Source organism: Hipposideros armiger, unplaced genomic scaffold (assembly GCF_001890085.2).
Source record: "Hipposideros armiger isolate ML-2016 unplaced genomic scaffold, ASM189008v1 scaffold_957, whole genome shotgun sequence".
Taxonomy (NCBI): Eukaryota; Metazoa; Chordata; class Mammalia; order Chiroptera; family Hipposideridae; genus Hipposideros; species Hipposideros armiger.
Genome location: NW_017732307.1, coordinates 431,080 through 446,758, shown reverse-complemented (window position 1 = coordinate 446,758; position 15,679 = coordinate 431,080). Strand labels below are relative to the sequence as shown.

The 15,679-nt window shown below is 36.0% G+C and overlaps 1 protein-coding gene across 1 annotated transcript in view; it reads right to left on the bottom strand.

Annotated features, from left to right (window-relative positions):
• LAMA2 (laminin subunit alpha 2) overlaps positions 1 to 15,679 on the bottom strand; it is a gene marked incomplete at its 5' end in the record, with an annotated part of 435,223 nt that overhangs the window by 112,144 nt on the left and 307,400 nt on the right. The window contains 3 exons of the mRNA XM_019630849.1: positions 4,913 to 5,123; positions 6,439 to 6,601; positions 11,685 to 11,796. Coding sequence (XP_019486394.1) covers positions 4,913 to 5,123; positions 6,439 to 6,601; positions 11,685 to 11,796 — 486 coding nt within the window. The remainder of the gene's footprint in view (positions 1 to 4,912; positions 5,124 to 6,438; positions 6,602 to 11,684; positions 11,797 to 15,679) is intronic.

Here is a 15,679-nt window from a genome sequence, read left to right as displayed (position 1 = left end):
TTCCCTCAACCATGTGCTTTTCTCTAGTCCTCTGCCTTATTTCCTCCTCCATTCTCTGCTCATGGTCACTTTTCTGATCACGTATCTAAAATAGCACTTATTTTCATCCCAATTATTTTCTATGTACTAGAAGATAGTGACTACAAACTGGATTCAGGCAACAGCCTGACCAGACTGGGATCCCAGCTCTGCCTGGAATTGTATTAGTAATGCGCCATTTCAGTGCCTTTTTCGGAACTATCAACTTAGAACCTGCATTTTACAAAAACCCCCGATGATATACACAGTAAAATTTGAGAAAAACTGGCTTAGAACACTGCCTTACAAACACAGTAACATGATGTGATTGTTGACTATTATAATTATCTCATTTTGTTCCCCTTCTTAACACTCATTTATCTAAATTGTATTCTATTGGGTGGCCATAAACCATATAAACATAGATAATATTATTTTATTTTTTGCATAGGTTGAACCATCCTGATTGCTTCTTCAGGGAGTTGATAAAAGCTCATGTTATTTAATAAAAATCAGTGATACCAATTCATCACAAAATGCATGTACAGGAACTAGTGGAAATACACAGCCTATTGAACTGAATGTAGCTGATGAAGGCTAATAGATTGAATGCATCATGCAGTGCCACTGAATATATCACTTTTTATGTATATCAGATGCTCATGTTCCAGAGTTTATGGCCACATTACATACTATTTATTTATTGCTTTAATGACTATCTCTCACTATAATATAAATTCCATAAAAATAGTCTTATGCCTCATTGTATCTCCAATATTAGAAGAGTTTCCTCAATAAATATTTTTGAATGAATAAATGAAATAAGAATCCATTGCTGGGACTTGAACTGGTGACACTTGGCTCATCAGCTACTCCCATCACTGGCTAATGCAGAGGAAGTTTCAAATATGTCATTCCCTTTTCAGGGACAAAAAACGTAGGGTTTGTCTTGATGCCCCTGATTATGTCATATCTATTTTCCAAGGGTCTGACATTGTTTATATAAAATTTACATAACTTCCAGTTTTAGCCCTTAGCTTTTGAATTAACTGCTTTAATGTTATACCACATATAGACTTTCAAGAACTTTTTTTTCAACACAGCTTATTCGTATTAATGAATCAAGTAATTTAAAATGCTATACCAATGGAAGGAAAAATATTTCCACACATACATTAAGTGAAGAGCTTTCAATTAAGAAGTGAGTTAGAATCTCTATAAAAGCTCTATTCAAGTTACTTTAGGGAATTAATTGTTATGCAATATCCAGATGTGTTCTTTATCATACTGAAGCAGAAATAATGATCTAGAGATTAAGGAGATTTCAGAGGGGGCTCATTTTCACATTAGACACTGATAAAATCTAGCTTTGAACCAACGAAAGATGGAGATTTGGAGCCCCCAAATAGTAATAAAAGTATGCATATAACATGCATTTCTGTTTGTTTTATGGCACTTATTTGTTGAAGAAAAAAATGTTTCTGTTCTTTATGCCAGACGCTGTCCTAGGCCCTGGGGATACAGTGAACAAAAAGATATGCTCCTCATGGCTTGTCTGGATTAGGGAGAAAAAAAAAAAGTAAATGAATATATATTTTTAAGCAATGATGAGGATATAAAGCTAAATAAAGGGAGGGAGTGAATAGAGAATGATATAGGATCTAAAATTCCTAAGGTAACAAGCTTTGAGTGTTTGAGGAACAAAAAAGAGGCCCATGTATAGAAAATTATTCTCCAAACGTATGTTATAAGCATAATTAAGTGATTCTGTTTGGATTCCAAAGTTGATTATATTTCTACTTTTGACTTCTAATTAGATCTTAATTCATTCCAGAGATCTGTAAGTTTAACACATTGTGTGTGTGTGTGTGTGTGTGTGTGTGTGTGTGTGTGTGTGTGTGTGTCTGTGTAGGGGAACTAAAAACCTGCAAAAGCTATCTTCCTATCTATCTTTTATCTAGCAACTCACTCTTTACTTTCTTCACAATCCTTCCTTTTACAAGGCTATAATGGCAGATTTGGAGACTGATTGTTCAATACATGTTCCCTTGCTTAATTGAATGGCTCATTTCCTCTTTGCCCATTGGCACAAAGTTCCCTCTGCCTTCCCTCCATTGCTGGAAATGCCCTTCTAACCCCGTCGACTTCTAGAAGGCTCCATTCAAAGCTTCCTATGATCTGATTCCAAATACTGTTTCCAGAGCTACCTTCTGCCACAGGCTTTTCTGTAACTTATGAATGTTATTTCTTTATGTGCCATTTCCTGAGATCAACTTATAATTTCAGAGCTCTGTGTTCAGGCCCATGTTGCTCCATCATTTCTGTGAATCTGTTGCTGATTCTCCCAAACCATATTAATCACAGGATTACATACAGTGAAAGATTAATGCCTGAATTTTTAGGAGACAGTAAGTTTTATGAGGCCAAGAGTTTTTCCTATTCAACCACAAACTTCCTGTTTACCCACACCACAGTGATACGGTAGGTGTCTGACCGGCATTTAAATATTATCCCAGCCTACTTTCCTAGCCTTATATCACATTATTTTCCACTATGAAACCAATTCTCCTGTTTACACAAACCACTCATAAATCCCAAAAGTGTAATTTTAATCCATGATTCCAATATTCTATTTGCATCTGATAGCTTTCAGGGTTAAAACAAAATTCCTTAGATCAGTCTCAGAATGAAATTCTCTTAAAACCCAAGGTCTGGACCCTCTCTATCTTTACTGGCTTTCTATCCCCTCACTTGTTCACATGCAATCTTCATTCCAATCTGATCAAATTTTCCCCAAAATGTCTTACTTTTTTTTTTTTTTCCTGTGTCTTGGCATGTGTTTTTCCTTAATTTCCGGAATGTCTTTCCTCTTCTATTTTGACAAGCTAGTGCCCACCCTTCAAGATATAACACATGTGTCAGGTCCTCTGTGAAGCCCATCCTGAACCCAGAGATGACTTAGATGCCCTTCCTTTGTTTGCCTCTATAATTACTCTAGTGTATAGAATGGTGTATTTGTGTGTACCTCCCACTAAATACAAGTCACTACAAGTCATCAGAGATAGTGCTTTATTGTTAATACCAATGGTTCTCAAACTTAAGGCAGCAGCTGAAAAGCTGGACACAGTTTTAAAACACTGGTTGCTGAGCCACACTTGCAGGTTCTGAGTTGATAGTTTTGGGTGGGGCCTGAGAATTTGCTTTTTTAACAAGTTTCCAGGTGATGTTAATGCTGCTATTCCAAGGACCACACCATGAGGACCAACCCCCACCCCACACCCTAGATTCATGTGAAATTATCCATTTTGTGTTTAGCACATCTCCTGAACTTAGCAGGGACTTGATAAATGTTAATAATAAAAATTATATGCATACCTCCTTTAAAATAAAAAAATCATTTGAGTTGGGTCTTAACTATGTCACCTTCTTGGTGGAAACAGGCAAAAAAAGTCATGTATTTGAAAATTATTCAATGAAATGATACAATGTGTCAGTTGTTCTTAAACCTGTATGCATATCAGATTAACCCAGCGACAATTTTGGAATATGGACTCTGGGCCACATCCCAAACCAGCCAACTCAGGCTCTGGGCGAGAGCCCAGGGAACATACCTGTTTAACAAACACTCCAGGTGATTTTTTAGCCCATCTAGTACCAACCTTGGTAATCAACTTTAATCAGCTTTGGCAAACCACCTTAACTAAGCTGTGCCTTACTCATGTTAATCAGTTTATTGACTCCAGGAAACTTTAATAAGCCTTTACTTAAGCATGGCAGAGCAAATGAAAATATGAAAAGGACTACTTAGAACTTCAATGCTGACCACATAAGCTCTGGACATCTTAAGAGGGGTCCCAAGAACGATGACGTCTAGTTTTAAACATCACTAAAAGGAAGGAATAGCTGAATGCACCATTTACTGCGCCACTATAACTCTTCTTGAAATACTTCCCAGACACTTATTATACTTTCCACACAGGTAATTTTAATGTCTTAAACTGTTGCCATTGAATGAAGAGGTGTACCTCCAGATAAGTTACACCATTGGTGTGTAACCGAGCAAGACGAATCATGACATGACAATGGCCCAGGACCCTGCCTCACGAGATGGTGCTTTTTCTTTAATATTGCCAGTATATCAATAGACTCCAAATTGGTTCAGATTAGATACATCAGTTAAAGAAAAAGTGAGTCTCTTCAATCTTCTATCAGAATGACAAGGCTAAGTCTTGGAAGAGGGACTGAGAAAAAAAAAATACTTAAAAAAATTAATTTGCCCTCTTTTTAATCCAAAGAAAAATGAAAAGAAGCAAGTACATAAAAAAAAAATCCAGATTAATTTTAAACTGTCATTCCACAAACATATTTGGAAGTATAACATATGCCAGGGAGTTTTCAGTTATAGTTGACGGTGAGATTATATGTTAGAAGAGATATAGGTCTGCTGCTGTTTTCATATCTGTTGGGGTTAAATATTTTTAAATATTTTGAAAACAGCAAAGGTAAGTATGTTTTGGGGGGAAAGTTGTTTTCTATATACCCAGTACAGGTTTGTGCCATCATAAGTGCTGAATTTACTCTTGGAAAAAGTGATCAATATTCCATATTAAGTATTGAATAGAGATAGAGATGGGTGTGTGTGTGTGTGTGTGTGTGTGTGTGTGTGTGTGTGTGTGTGTGAAAGAAAGAGAGAGAGAGAGACAGAGAGAGAGAGAGACAGAGAGAGAGAGAGAGAGAGACAGAGAGAGAGACAGAGAGAGAGAGAGACAGAGAGAGAGAGAGAGAGAGAGAGAGAGAGAGAGAGAGAGAAATGTGCATCAACTTGACTCAGCCAGCCATGGTCACCCCCCACCCCGCACCCCTAGATTCAGATGAAAGAGCCCCTAAGACTCACTTCCAAATCAGTCATGTTTTTCTGGTTTGCTGTGGATAAGCGATTAGCTTCTCTGGTTTTATCTGTAGCTTCTCTCAACAGGTCCCAAGCCTCATCAAGCTTGTTTTTGTGGTCTGCCAGTTTCTCCCGGAGATCCTTTTCCATTTCTTCATTTTTCTCTCGGGACTCTCCAAACAGCTTCTTCACTTTCTTCAGCAGGCCTTCTGCAGCTCTGCAAGCACCCCCGCCCAATAACAGACAATCAGCTCTTATCACTGGTTCGGTTTATGGGTAAACTGTTACAAAGAGATGCTAACATGAAAAGAATGGAAAAATAAGACAGTACTTAAAGAAGACTGAGCATATGCAAAACCAAGTTGAAAACTGACACCTGAAAAGTGGTGAGACCACTTACAACTAAAATTAAAGCACAACAAATCCACACATTATTCATTGGTTAAGTAATATAAATTTTCAATTGGGAAGGATCTCATATTTTCTATAATCTGACTGATGAAATGAGGCTCATGAGTTACCTCACATACCAAAATAAAAATCTACCTGATACAACATAATGAGATATTTTCTCTGTTATTTTAAATATAAAGTATGAATATATAAAATGAGATATAAAATATTGATATCTTTGGTCAGAAACTGTGAACAGAACTCTTATGGTATTGATGTGCTAATATAAAATCATGATTTTGATCTACTTTTCTTTTTCTTCTGAGTGATCTAGTAGTTTCCTGAGTTTAACTTAATAGCGTTCCTAAAGTGATAATATCTGAGTCTTTAAGAAAAGTGTAAATACTTGAAAAACAGTTCTGGAACTAATAGGCATCAGAATCCTCTAAAGTACTTGTCAAAACGTTGCTGGACTTCATCCCCAATGTTTCTGATTCAATAGGTCTGGGGTTGGGTTTGGTAATTTGTATTTCTAACAAGTTCTCGGATGTTGCTCATGTTAGTTTAATATACATTATTTATGTTTACTAACACTATCACTTTGAAGTTACATGACTGTGAATGTAAAAATGTATTTTTTATTGAGTGTGTGGTCACAGGAGTTAATTAGCATTGGTAAAATCCCTATTACTATTTCCAAACTCAATTCCCAACCCTTATTTCAGAGTATTAATCATTTATTATTTGACAACTCTTTATTTAGTGTTTTGTGAGATGATAAAATATATAAGATGGCCTGCTAATTTCATAGCTTTATCCAAAGGTATTTTGATTAAAAAAACAGCAACAACAAAACTATTGATAGTTTAAAAGTCTCTAATACAGGCAATTAATAAAGCATGCCCATTAGCCTAATTATAAAAGGTACTACACTAAAAATCATCATTTACTTGATTATTTATATATAGGCAAAAACATGCTTTCAATCTATTTTACAGCAAGATAAATGATAACTAAGTAAATAAAAAATAAATAGCAAACAAAGTATGTGACGGAAATTTTACAAAACTCTAAGCAACATTTTGGAAGGCTCAAGTTATCAAGTGATCCAACGAAAACATAATAGAGCATCTACTCACACCAACTCATCTTCAGCAACTTCTTTCTGTGGGTCTAGATTTTTCCTCCTCAATTCTCTCATCATCTGATCAATCTCTTTCTGAAGCGCTTGCAAATTTCTCTCAAAGGCCTTGTCTTGAATTCCTAGAGTTTCATTTAGTTTTACAGCTTTTTCATTTACAGCTGTGGGAGGTAAAAGAAATTTTGCAAATTAGTAAACAAAAATGCCACAGGCAAAAACGCCCCTCAGCACCTGCTCTGCCCCACCATCTTCAGATGAAATGGAGCCTGCCAAAGTGCTCCTGCTGGGAAGCGAAGGCAGTTATTTAATACAACATCCTTAGCAAACAGGGACATGGGACATAGTTCTTCATATTAGAGTTCTTTTTGAGGGCCCGGTAATTAAAGCATGGTGTTTCTTCCTTTTGAGAAACACAAAGAGAAAGAAGTGGCTCAAATCGCTTTCAGGTAAGGGGTAAAAGTTGAGATGTAGCCTAACACTTGGAAGCTGAAAACGTAAGGTCTACATTGGTAAGACACAATCATACTCAATCGATTGTAAATTTAAATACTGAGTACAGACATACTACTGGTGGTGTGATATCTAAAAATGAACCTGGGTTTGAACTTCCACGCAGTCCTGTGTTCATGTTTTTAAAGAAGTGAGGCAAGGAGCACTGGTCTGGGGACAAGCATTATAGATTAGGGGCTCAAAGATGCCTTCTGGCAATAACGTCCATCATAAGGCTTTGTGTTTATTATGCATAATATGGAGTTTCAAACTGTGCTCTTCACAAATTTAGGATACCCCAGGTGCTTCAGATATTTTACAAACGATGTCTATTCTGCCAAGAATTTCTTTTATAAATTGGTATTCTGGGAAAAATTTTCATTTGAAAAAAGAATGCTATGTCAAATAAAAATTTGAAAAACTGGTGAATTGAAACATTTTTGCAGTTCTACCATTAGTTTTAGACCAAGTTTTCCTGAGGTGTGTTCTATGGAACATTAATTTAACAAGTTGAAAGGAGATGGTTTTTTTTTAACCTTTTCATTTGCCAAACCCTTACTTATATAATATTACCTATGAGAATCCCTAGAATGAAGGCTGCGGGTTGGCCAAGTGGCACTTTATACCATTCAAGGTTATATCCTGAGACCTCTTTAAGACAAAAAGAGTTCTGCCAATTCATTTCTATTCTTCGAGAAACTTTTCTGATTGACACTGAAAAGAGCTATTCCAGGGATATAATGGGCGAAGCTCCTGAAATGGGTACACATACGTGGCCAGGCCAAATTGAGCACCCATGGGGCATGGTGTGGCATGGCGGGTAAGTAGAGTTGTCCTGAAATGTGATCCCCAAATGAGGAGCATCGATATCACCTAGTAACTTATTAGAAATTCAGACCTACTGAGTCAAAAATTCCAGGAGTGGGGACCAGCAATCTGTATTTTAACATGTTCTCTGGGAGCTTTAGATGCATGCCAGAGTTTGAGAATCACTGGGTCAACAGAAGGAATTGAGTTTCCATCTGTAATTCTACCCTTTCCAAAATGAATTTTTCTAATTCTCTTTCCATAATAAGTGCCTTTGGTTGGAAAGTTGCTATAGTCCAACCCCTATTCCTGATAGCCATAGTTTAAATTGCAGAACAATTTGAATTGGGTGTTTTAAAGAAAAACATGGCCACTCTTAGCCTCCTGCTAGAAATTATTACTCAGGTGCTATATTCCTAGAAGTTAGTGAGAGTGGTTCTCCCTTGGTCAACTGGCTAACAGTCATCCCTTGACATATACCAAAGAAGCTTCTCAAGCTCCCACCCCCATGTTTCAGTAAGATAGCACCTAGGCTGTGTCATGTTTGCTAAGGAAACACAGTGATCATAGACTGACTGATATGAAGGCTCTTTGATCCAGCAGACTATGTGGGAACCAGGTTAGAATGCTAATGATTACGTCTAAGAAGATTTCTACTTCTTAGACTTCGAGAAAGCAGCAGTTGATTTGGCTCTACCTATAATATAGCCATTTGGTTTGAGTTCTTGCCTGTCTGTAGAGTTGATTTTAACCAATTGTAGCATGTAAGTAACCATTGACTTCATTTGCATTCATTTTTCTTTTGTGAATGAAAGGATAAACCCCGCTTTGCAACCTGCCAAAGCTAATGTTTTTCCTTTATTAAATGGATATATAAATTAGCTTTGATTAGATTTTTAAAAATCTGATTGACTTTAGATTCTGGGCTTAGGTGGTATTGAGAAAGGGAGGATTGTGACTTATAGCCTCCTATTTCTCTTGTGGTCTATTCTCAAAGCTAAACTCCTGCAGAGGAAAATTTGGTGGAAAAAAAATGATATCAGAGAGAAAGGAAAAGATAGCTGTGCTTTTCGAAATGCATCATTTCTTTTAAATTAAAGTAATATATAAGCAATTAGAAAAATTATTAGAGTATACAAAAACTGCTTTAGAAAAATAATGCTATATTAAGAAAGAAAGCATAATTTTAATAGAAGAGGTCTGATTGTTCCACTGCTCCTATCTATGGAATTTAGAAACTCTCTGAGGACTTTTAAACTAAAGATGAATGTGTTAATCTCTGATTCACAGATATACGCTACTACTTCAGTATGTTTTCAATAGTATTGAAAACAATTGTAACAGAAATATGTCTTTTAAAATCATTTATTTCTACCTGATTTCTAAGTGAATTTAAAACAGTTTTAATTTTTTAAAAAATTAGATAAAATTAACATAAAAGGAAATGGGAAAAATCTTTTTAAAATAATATAAATCAGGACAAATATTAATACACACAAAGGCATACCATAACACTCAGTGCATGGATCCTAAATCTAGCGCTAAGCATCTTAGTAGCCAAGGCATAGGAGGGAACAAAAATGGGATACTTAAGAGATACACAGTAACTGTAACATGCAAATAAATTAATTTCTCAGGAGAAGCAAAGCTGTTTTTCATACTGAAGTTGGAAAAAAATATCCTCTGATGGGTAAATTTACCATGAATGACAAATACTGTGATCTGAAAAACAGGAAAAAAGAGTGTCTTTTATATTCATTAAGTTCTATTATATGTTAGGACATACACTAATGGGTATATATATATATATATATATATATATATATATATATTCACTCATTGATTCTAATAGTGCATGGAATATTGTCTATTTGTGATCTAATCAGGAGTCAGCACAGTAGAGTTTAAAAATTATAGTGAGTTAAAAATGCCTTAGATTAATAGAAGTTGATTATCTGTAAAGGGTCCATGACTTGTGGTAAAAGATAGGATGAGTAAGGTATTTCATCTATCTAAAAATAAAACTGACATAGATAATACCAGGCTGAAGCATTCACTTTTCCCACAGCAATTTACTGCCACTAATAAAACCTAAAAGTACTTGATTATCCACATTATTGTAGATTTAAGAGAAAAAAAGGGTGTGGGTATGTTACATTACCTCCTTAAAGCTTTTGGTGAGTTTCCTTTACTGTTTTAAAAATCCCCCCACACCACAAGCCTTGTAGTATATATACACACCTCAGTCAGGATTTAGTTTAACTCTGGCATATTCAAATTTAAATTTTCATGAAATTTTGACAATTGGCTTAATTTTGCCAGTTCTTTTATAAAAGGCTGTGGTTATCATTTTTGTTATTATTTATGTTAGTACCCGCTAGTAGAAAGTAGTAGTGTTTACATATTCTTCAGGTACAGATCACAGCCATCCCACAGGGCACTTCCATGTGAATTAGAAAAAGGTGCCCCATCTGGACATACAGACTTCCTGACTGATGCACAATTTAGGGAATGGGAGACACCTTTGATGATACTGAACCCTTTCCTCTGCTGGATAGAATGTGGATGGTGAGCAAAGCGTGGGTTACATATCATTCTCTCTCTGCCCCCTGCTGGTGACCTTTGTGCAGTGCACAAACCCGGAGGTGCTAATACTGGAGTATACTGGAAGATACCCAATGTTTAACTGATCAAATATTTGAAATGATCAAAATGAGTTCCCAGGACAGGCTGCTGGGTGGTGAGTGTTTGAGGTTGAGGTGGAAAGAAAAGGAAAGTTCCTGGAGTATTGACTAGTGCCTTCAGGGGTCCAGTCAGAGTGAAATTGCTCTACTTGCAAGGGGATTTGTTTGTTTGTTTGTTTGTTGGGAGGCAGGTGGACACTTCATGTGGTATTAAAGGAAAATAAAACCAGGAAAAGCACAGCTTCATCAGGTAGAAGGTAAATCACATGAGTTAACTGAGATTGTTCTGGTACAAGCGATTTCTGTTTCAGGTCCTGACATGTTTTGCCTCAGATTATGCCTCAGATTAAAACTCTGTTGCTTCTCGCAGTGGGGAATCTTTGGGAGATTCTCTCTCTTCTTGGCCAGTGATTTCTAAGAGTTACCTGTCAGGATCTGCCTTGAAGATTTATCTCAGGTCCTGACTTGCATGGCTTTATTACAAACCAAACTATCTAAACTGCATAACATTGTAGAGCAATAAAAATGATTTATTTTTTTTAAAGCAAAAACAACAACTTTTTCTTATTTTCTAAACTTGAATGCATGTTTATTATATACTAATAGATATTTAAGAGCTAGTGGGTTTGTTTGTTTGTATTATCTATTTTCTTTAAGAGTTTCTTAATTTGGGGTTTTGCCCAAAGATGGCTTCCACTTTGATTCTCAATCACATTGACAGATGCCAAGAAGTAACTCCTAGAGAATTGTGGACTGAAAGCAGTACAGCTTTTGGTAAGGTAGTGAGCTCATCCAAATCCCAAGCAACAGATGTTCATTAAAAACCAGCACCAAGTGTTTTAAAAGCCATTTTGAGAAATTAAAGTGCTGCTTTAATGTACTGAGGAGGATGATAAAAATTAGCTTTAAAAAAAATAAACATCTTTTAACTAGTTTTGAATACAAATAATAGCAAAGCATAAGTTTCCCATTAGTTATTTAATCATAATAGACATTCCTTAAATATTAGAGCATTCCTGAAGGAATACATTCAATTTACTGCTATTCTGCACTCATAATTACTAATTTACTGGCTCTTGTCACTAATTTAACATTGTAGGTTGTAGCAGATAATGTCCTTGAATATCTTGACCAAAATACTTTTAAAACCCAACCCTCAAATTTAGAAACGTCACCTCTTACTAGAAAATTTCCATCATGTGTAATCCCTTTTTCTATGCGTCCATTAGGATAAATAATGATTAAATTGTGACTTTTGTAATACCTTCGGCATCCTGGGCAAGTTCCTTAATGAATTCTCCTAAGGAGTTTGCTCTTGTATTGGTCCGCTCCGCATCCTGTCCAGTTTGTTCACCATCTGCCGTCACTTTGGTAGCCTAATGATCCAAATTCAGGAAAAACGTAATTAATAGAAATGGTGAAGCTACTTTTAGATAAGCTCCCACTGGCTCCATTTTATTTCAAATATTACTTTGAGCCAAAGGCAATCGATGAATTATTGATCAGATGTACTGGAAATGATGCCCCGTGCTCAAGTATACAATTAAACTTTATTACTTCTTCCATTAAATGGAAATCAGAAAGCTGTATTTGGTCTTTTTAAAAACCTCGTTACATGCACAGGCACAGAAAAAGCGATAAAGCACAATTATTGTTGAAATATCTTTAAGGTACTGTTGGCAAAAATCTTTAATAGATAATTCAGCCTCCACATGTTGCAGTTTTGTCCATATTTTATTTACTGAAAAAGTAGGGAGTGTAGCAATGATGGAGGCACAGGAAGTCTGTCTCAATAAGCTTGATCCTATAGATTTGGTTTAGATCAATACGTTAATTAAAGAAACAAAGAAGGGGAAATGCTTAGCTACTAAGTAGTAAACAGTTTGTTTTATAACATTCTAAAGATGCCAGTAAAACGTTAAAGAAGAATAAATGCTAACTTTTCCCATATGTCATCACCACAAAAGATGGCTGTCAATCCCAGAACCATACATCATTATCAACAAAATAAAACAGAACTCCAAAGTAGCCTCACTTCCCAAAGAATATCCTCATACATTTTCACCTTTTTTCATGTTGAAGATACCATTTGGACACAATGGAATCCATTTAATGTGTTCCTAGTTAAGATATACCATATGTAGTCAAATAAAAATGGCATGTGGAACACCAAGAGTTTCTTAAAAGATATGACAAAGTTTAGAGAAACTTGAAACAGGTTTATATTTCATTTTTTATGTGTACACATATGCTAATAAATAGGACTTATTTTTAAATAAACAGATAGGAATAATCTAACTACAGGTAATGAATCAAAGAATCACAAAGTGACTCAAAATAACTTTGTAAGGTCCAGGTTGGCAGAGTGTTAATATTCTACAATCTTGTGCTGGAGGGCTTGCATTCTAGATATGCTCAAAAAAATGTACTTTTTCTTATATATTATATAAGATGATTTTAAATAGAACTTAAAACAGAACTAAGTGTCTGGCCAGCACAGAACATGGTAAGAGATGCTACAAGAATTGTGCATTTTGTGATTTCCCAGGGGCAATAAGAGGTTTAATTTATGAAAGTTTTCAAAGTTTTGCATAAAAGGGAGAATATAAAGTCCAACTATTTTCATCTAATTTCTCAACCCACAAGTGTTACTATCACAAATAAAAGGATGAAAGGATAAGAATCCATTTGGAAGCTTTTAAAATCCCTCTTTACAGTTTGCAGTAGATATACACAGTGATTTGGAGGGTGTTAATCTATGTATTAGAAGCTCTGGATTAACACTTCTAAAATATTAATAATAAAATTGTATTCACTTTTAAATTCGAGGCTCAGATGGGTCAATTAAGTTTTTACACATTCACATCACACATGCATACACACGTATAATGTTTTATATGTTGCTTTTGAATTACTAAGGTCAACTGCTTAAGATGTTGGCCGTCTAAACTGCTTTAGATGTTTGTCTAGTCTAGACTTGACTGTACTCTGCAATGTCACTCCTATTTTCACATATCACAGAACGCTGTAATAAGGGATTTTCTCTGCATCATGATCATCTTTCAATATATTGTCTTAAGAATTAAGATATCATCACAAATATTTCTTACTACAGAGAAAATGTACCTTATAATTTGAACTTATTATTTTTTTGCTGTATCAGTACTTTACCTACATTACCAAAAGATCATAATTTACATATGTATTCACATGATCAATCTTACCAATTCTTGTTAATAGTTCAAGGAATCATTTAAAAAAAATAAATGTATATCGATACATTGTCCCTTTTAAATTTTGGATGATGAAGATAGTATTCATTGCCTTGACTTCTACTTACCTAATTAATTTATACAGCAATGTGTAAGAGTCATCATTAACAAACCTAGTACCGACTACATGAGTACTCCAATATGAAGATGTCAAGAATTCTACATGACCCATAAGAAACATGTTAAAAATGTTATGACTAAGACCCTATGCAATCAACCTCCCTGGCTTCCTTTGTATATGAAGTGTATCAAACTCTTCCCTCCCTGTGTTTCTTGCCTGGAATGGGCTTCTCCATGCTTTCAGTGACTGGATCCTGGTCGTCCATTAGCTTTCAGTTTAATAAGTATCTCTTCATGGTGTGGCCATTCCCAGGGCACTTACCTAGGTTTTTGCACTTCCTGCAGCAAAACATTTCCTACATAGCACCATGCATTTTAGAATTACTTATTTATGTGTTGGTTTACCTATTTATTGGCTACCTCCCTGACTGTAAGGTAAGCTGTTAAGAGGGCAAGAACTTGGTCTATTTCGCCCATCACTTTATATCCAGCTCTTAATAGGATGCCTACCTTATAGCAAATATTGAACGAATGTTGTTAAATATATGACTAAACAAAAATTTCCTAAGTAATCTTGTCAACCTTATTACCATTCTTATTGCCTACCTTTCTATGAACATCTCCGGAAAAAAGCTCTTATTCATACTATTGCTATGTCACTCCTCTCCAATTATCCAAAAATAAATCCAGCTTTGGAGATTCAGTTCCCACGTCACCTGCTCTGTGAAGCCATCCCTGATTCTTATTGGCACATGCCCTCCTTTCTTAGATTTTCAAAAGACAACGATCATTACCACCTTTCCTGACTATTTTGAGTAATTATTTTGTTATTTGTTTTGCCATGTCTGTCTAATCTCAGGCCCTGGGGGATGGGGTGATGTTTTACCTCTTTTAATTCCTCAGAATGCCAGACAGAATGCCTGGCAAATTGTAGAGGGTCAAAGATGTCAGGTGCTTGGCTGATATAATGATAATCAAACCAACTATCCCTTTGAAGTTATAAAGCCTGTTGGAGGGAAAAAATTCTCTCTCCATATGTCTTCCCAATACCATTCAAACTGGCCATATGCCTGGTGCTACGCTTGCCAGCAAACGTGGATGGCAGGGCAGTTTTCTGGGCATTTTTTAGAGGCTCAAAGGAAGCTGCTGCTCAAGAGCTGTGACTGAGTGTTTAGGAGGAAAGCCAGGCCTGAGAGCCTCCAGTCCCTACCACACTGTGTTCTAGTCACCGGCCTCATAGTAATCCAAAACTAGCCTGTGATTGCACACCACATACCACGCTGGCGTGGGCAGGGGAGGGGTTGGGGGGTTGGCAGAAACCTTCAAAGTTCCTCAGTAAACACTGTGTTTACTGAGGAAGAAGATGGCCATCCCTCTGCACAGATCAGAAGAGCTACCTCTCTGATGTACTCTAGGAGAGGGAGAGATATGAGGTTCCTGGCACCAAAAGACATTGACTTAACGGTATTAGCACTTGAAAAGATAAGTTACACAGCCAGGCTCAGCTGTACTCCAGATTGATATGTATGTTCAGAAGGGCTTACAAAATTCTCTTGTGTCTCGTTTACTCTTCCTGCCTTTAGAGATATATAGAGGGCATGGTCCCTAGTTTTACACTGGTGAAAATGAATATATGGAGAGGTTAAGTGACCTATCTAAACTCACACATATAAGGAACTGAGGACAAAACATAAATTTTCTGTCTTACAGCTTTATATTCTGTCTTCTGTATCAAACACTAACTTAAGTTTGGCTAACATCCAGCAAGACTAGGAAAATACACGAAAAATTGAACATTCTGGGTGGGAGGAGGGACACTGCTCCAGCTTATGTGGTACAATTGTAAGTGCATAAGCTTTAGGTTTAAGTAAATTAACATATTTAAAAATCCATATCGGAACAGCACATAGATATATATTTTAAAGAT